Below are 6,000 nucleotides of genomic sequence, written 5' to 3' on the forward strand. Positions count from 1 at the left end.
CTGGAGTTTATCTATCATCTCCGTAACGCTTTTGCAATTACTAAATGATCCTGTAACTAAGCGCGCTGCTCTCAGTTGGATCTTCTCTTTCTCTTCTATCAACCTTATCTGGTACGGATTCCACACCGGTGAGCAGTATTCAAGCAGTGGGTGAACAAGTGTACTGTAACCTACGTCCTTTGTTTTCGGACTGTTTTTCCTTAGGATTCTTCCAATGAATCTCAGTCTGGCATCTGCTTTACCGACAATTAATTTTATATGGTCATTCCATTTTAAATCACTCCTAATGCCTACTCCCAGATAATTTATGGAATTAACGGCTTCCAGCTGCTGACCTGCTATATTGTAGCAACTCATACAGGCATGGCCTGGAGGCTTTGGATTTTGAATGGAAACATCTAAGCCCTGCTTCAGTATTTACTGTGTGCTGGAATGTTTCAAACCAGTCTCCACTGCAATTCTTTGGATGGATTTCCTTAGATTTTGCTGAATAATTCTAGAAAACATGACAAAATTTTCAGGTGTAACCACAGTTTGCCTGGGAGGGGGGGGGGGGGGGGCAACATTCCCTGTTAGATATTACAGCAGGTCCTTTTGGAATATTAAATCACATTTGAATACTGTGCCTTGTTGCCATAGAACTATTTTCTAAGCTGTGATATCCAGCACCAGAAGAACATGATGATCAATGGAATATATGATTTCAAGGTCTTCCTTCAATACGCCACCCACCTTTCATGTTTCAATGACAGAAATGATCCTTCTGAGCTGTGGCACATCATTTACAGGCACTACATATTGTGATCACAGAGGCATCTGCTAGCAGCTTTTCAGACTATTTCAAAAAGTTCTGAATAAAATTCTTACAGCTTTCACAATAAACATACGATTTGTTGCACTCATCTGTTGATCTTAGTTTTTAAGATATTTAATGTTGAATTCAGAGACTCCTTTACTGGAATTCTATAATTGTAAATACACTGATCCTGATGTTACCTGTAACTTATTCTTAAGCATCATGCAACATTTCAGTTTAATGTAAGAGGTTAACAGTGCAACAAGAATAACAAACCAGTTAATGACAGCAACTGATCATGTGCTAACAGATGGAGACAAAGAAAACTGTAATGTTGGTGCAGTAGATCTACGATTATCTGACTACTTAAGTAAAATTGTAAATACTAAAAGTGGCTACAACAGAAATAAAGCAAATGCATGTCTACAGATGAATATTTTCTAAATCAAAAAGGGTGAAAGTAATGCATCGGACCTTGCTGTCATTTTTCAATGTGGTGTACAAATAAACATTAGGCTTCACCACCAGTCAATTTGTTACCACAACAAGATTTTCTACTACCACATTCACTGGCTTCACCAACTCGCAACCAAATTGTCATCTTTCAATCAATCCCAGACCTCGAGCTGGACTACAGATCAGTCTGTCATCCCACCAAAATTTCCAGGGGAGGGGGCTTCAATTTGTAAATTTAGCCACAAAAAGGCATGTGTTTGTCAAACAAACAGCAGATCAAACATGGGAAGTAGAATACACAGAGGTAGATGCAAATGAAAAATTCAAAAATTTCATGACACTAGTGAAACTAAAATTTGGCAACATTTCATGACACTTTTAAAACTAAAATTTGACAGTATTTCACAGCACTATTCAAACTAGAATTTGACAAGGCTTTAATTAAATTATTATGTCCATTATCAACAGTGGAACAATACAAATGGGTGACCAAAGATTTTTAAAAAATCATCCCAAACACTGAGGTGCCTCAGTTCCATAAGAAACAGCCCATCTAATCCAGCTTTCTCACACTTTTATAAACAGTAGGCCTGTAGCCAAATATACACGAAAGTTTTGCTTGAAGCAAACAAGGCTCATATTTTCAAACTGATACTCACCACTCAAAACAAAAACAATGTAGGTAACAGAAAGATGAACCACTCAAATGAAAAATTAAGGACAAGGGGACACTACTAAAAAATCCAAAAGATTTGACAAAATATACAGACAGCTACTATTTAGAGGAACAATATTAAATGAAAAATTTCAAACAGCTCCTTAAGTCAAAAGCTGAATAAGTGTGCGCCACATTCAATGCTATTACTGCCCACAACAAAGGAGGAAGTCTACAAAGCAATTTGCGAATGGAAAAATTAAATTTCACCAAGTTTGAACAAAGTACAAACTTGTCCACTTTAGCAGTGTACAGACAACCTAACATCGTCATTACTGACCATGATAAATCAATCATTCACACAGAGCTTTCTTAATTACTTAAAATATGCTAAATTACTGCCTCTCTTCAACACTGAAAATATTTGCAGGAAATTACAGGCCACTCTCACTACTCCCGTGCTTTGCAAAAATAATAGAAACTATTGAGAAAGAGAAACATATGAACTATTTAAATAAATACAACCTTTTCAATGATCAGTTATGTTTACAATCACGGAAGGCACCAAGACAGCAACATCAAATCTCACAAAACATGTACTAGAAGCACCTGACGTTAGTAAAGCATTTGACACCGCGGTGCACTAAATAACATTAGATGTGAATTAGTGGGCAACAAACAATAAAGTCACACTTAATGTAAAGAAAATAAGTACTACGAACTTCCACATAAACAAAACTCCAATTACAACAATGTGAAAATAAATAATGAAAAGTGTATGGAAAACACAGAATTCCTTGGAATGGATGTCGACAGTTAAAAGTGGGAATAGCGTGTAAAAATACTTAGTAACAAAATCTCTACAGCATGCTATGCTCTTCGAATTCTTACACCAGCAAGCGATATCTCATGTATCAGATCAGCTGGTAACATGAGAAATACAATGGAAAACACAAGAGCAACACCACTGGACGCTTTCAGAGCTCTAAGCCCTCCCAAATGTAACCGAGCGAGGTGGCGCAGTGGTTAAACACTGGACTCACATTCGGGAGGACGACGGTTCAATCCCGCGTCCGGCCATCCTGATTTAGGTTTTCCGTGATTTCCCTAAAATCCTTCCAGGCAAATGACGGGATGGTTCCTTTGAAAGGGCACGGCCGACTTCCTTCCCCATCCTTCCCTAATACGATGAGACCGATGACCTCGCTGTCTGGTCTCCTTCCCCAAACAACCCAACCCTCCCAAATGTAGTTTTGTGATTTAAAGACAAATGACTTCGAGTACACACACTACAGTTAGAAACCATTACATGTAGTGGCTATCTTCAAACTGATACTGATAATATAACCAGTCACTGTGGTTGGTTCGTGTGGGAGGAGGGGACCAAACAGCGAAGTCATCAGTCTCATCAGATTAGTGAAGGAATGGGGAAGGAAGTCGGCGTTGCCCTTTCAAAGGAACCATCCAGGCATTCGTCTGAAGCGATTTAGAGAAATCACCGAAAACCTAAATCGGGACGACCGGACATGGGTTTGAACTTTCATCCTCCCGACGACCGGACATGGGTTTGAACTTTCATCCTCTCGAATGTGAGTCCAGTATGCTGACCACTGCACCACTTCACTCGGTCCAGTCACTGTGGTGTTGACGGATGGGAATTTGGTTTGTGAGGATCAACTTCTTTTTCCAGCGGTAAAAGAAGGGGAGGGGTGGTGCAGTGCACGAGAGGAAGGGAATAGTTGTTCCTGGCTGGGTACAATGCTCTATCTTCCGCAGATACATGTAGCATGAATGGACACTGCCTTACAGAAAGTCATGTTTAAAACGTAAACGAAGCTACATTTATAAATTAAATAAATCACCGCAATGTTTTATGGTCATCTGTATTCTTATCACTGTAGCAACAGATTGTGATCACCATTGGGCACCTTCCAGACGATTGGAGTAATTCACTTTGGAAGCACATTGACAACTTACTTTGAGTCTTGTCGTTGAATCTTTCTTGCTCATTTTCTTCAGTACTAACTGAAAGTTCACGTCAATGTTGGGGTCCACATCTTCATGGCTTGGTGCTGTAAATCCAGATAGTGCTGGAATGTAGCCACATTCTTTGACAGCATCGAAACCGGGGAAATTTGGCGTGGTATTTGCTAGCAGTGCAGCACTTCTACCACTACTTGATGGCTGTAAAGTAGAAAAACTGATTATATTAGTTATGTTCCGGAAACATGGAAAATTAAAATACGCCAACACCATATGTACTAACCATAATGTTTAATTACTTACCCGAACATTATTCTTCGTCCTTTGGGCTTGTTTATGTTTCCCTCCCATAGCTGTATCTAATTTCACTCTACTACTGAAAATAATGTTTTCTGACACCAACAAAGATTTCGCATATGCAAAATTTGTAAATAAAAACTAACCTACACGAATTCAGAAATCATCTTTGACAGCGAGGCAAAGAGCTTCGCCGAGACATGTTCTGTGAGTGACGAAAGAGAGTATGTTCCAGGTCGATTGTCACTTGACGGAACAGGGCGTTCCACATTGTCAGGTAATTACTGGCCGGTAGACTGTTCGTAAAGAGCTCCATTTTGGTGCCCTCATTCTCCGAGTTAATTCATGAAACTGATCTCGAATCGGTGGATGGGTGTTACGTAATTGGTGACAGGATGTGTACTTGTGGTTTAAAGGCCAATTCACAATGGTCGTCACGTTAAAACATTCCACAATGCCATCAAATGGCGGCATTCCCAAAGGCCGTCAAATGACCGTCAGGTGTTGTCAGTATTTCTCGGGAGGAAAGTTTTGACGATGTCGTACGTTGAGATCGGAAGTTAATCTATATTGGTGGATTTTGCGCTTTGGTGACTTCCTAAACTTCATTCAATTATTGTGCTTTGCTTTCATCTACATCTAGAGCTACAATCTTCAAACCACCATGAAGTGCATGGTACGTCCCACTGTGCCGGTTATTAGAGTTTCGTTCTGTTCCATTCACATATGGAGCGCGGGAAAATTGATTGTTTGACTGCCTCTGTGTGTGTGCTGTAATTATTCTAACCTTATCTTCACGAACCATGTGTCAGCGACACGTAGAGGATTTAGTATATTCGTAGAATCGGCATTTGAAGCTGGTTCTTAAAGTTGTGTCACTAGGCTTCCTCAGTACAGTTTATGTCTATCTTCAAGAGTCTTCCAGTTCATTTCCTTCAGTATCTCTGTGACACTCTTCCATGGATTAAATAAACCTATGACCATTGGTACTGCCCTTCTTTGTATACACTCAATGTCACCTGTAAATCCTATCTGGTACAGGTTCCATACACAAGAGCAATATTCTAGAACTGGTCGTATGAGTTATTACTAAGCAATCTCCTTTGTAGACTGATTGCTCTTCCCCAGTATTCTACCAACAAACCAGAGTCTACCACCAGATTTACCCGTGACTAAACCTATATGATCATTCCATTTCATATCTCTATAAAGTGTTGCACCCATGTATTTGAAAGAGGTGTCTGAGTCCAATAGTGAGTCACTTACAAGATAGTCATAGGATATGTTTTTTTCATTTTGTGAAGTGCACAATTCTAGATTTCTGAACATTTAAAGCAAGTTGTCAATCTTTGCACCTCTTTGAAATCTTATCAAGGTCAGGCTGAATATGTATGCAGTATTTTCCATACAGTATTTCACTCATATACCGAAGGGCTAAAGAAACTGGTACACCTGCCTAATATCGTGCATCGATATCCCATCGCTCGTGCGCCGACTATAACACCACGTTCAAACTCACTTAAATCTTGATAACCTGTCATTGTAGCAGCAGTACCCAATCTAACAACTGCGCCAGACGCTTGTTGTCTTATGTAGGCGTTGCCGACCACAGCGCCGTATTCTGCCTGTTTACATATCTCTGTATTTCAAGATACATGCCTATACCACTTTCTTTGGTGCTTCCGTTTAGGTAACTGCATCATCTGCAAACAGTCTCAGGTTACTGTTAACATTGTTTGCAAATTCATTAATAGACAACATGAACAGCAAGGATCTCTACACACTTCCATGGGGTACACCAAAAGTTACTTTA

General features: G+C 39.7%; 1 protein-coding gene across 1 annotated transcript in view; it reads right to left on the reverse strand.

Moving 5' to 3' along the window:
- LOC126092275 (E3 ubiquitin-protein ligase listerin) overlaps nt 1–4,380 on the reverse strand; it is a 156,564-nt gene extending 152,184 nt beyond the window's left edge. Inside the window, exons 1-2 of the mRNA XM_049907795.1 lie at nt 4,194–4,380; nt 3,885–4,091 (exon numbers count right to left, since the gene is read on the reverse strand). Of these exons, the coding sequence (XP_049763752.1) occupies nt 3,885–4,091; nt 4,194–4,241 (255 nt within the window). The 5' untranslated portion in view covers nt 4,242–4,380. The remainder of the gene's footprint in view (nt 1–3,884; nt 4,092–4,193) is intronic.
- Between the last annotated feature and the right edge of the window lie 1,620 nt (nt 4,381–6,000).

The sequence above is a fragment of the Schistocerca cancellata genome, chromosome 1, assembly GCF_023864275.1.
Source record: "Schistocerca cancellata isolate TAMUIC-IGC-003103 chromosome 1, iqSchCanc2.1, whole genome shotgun sequence".
Classification (NCBI taxonomy): domain Eukaryota; kingdom Metazoa; phylum Arthropoda; class Insecta; order Orthoptera; family Acrididae; genus Schistocerca; species Schistocerca cancellata.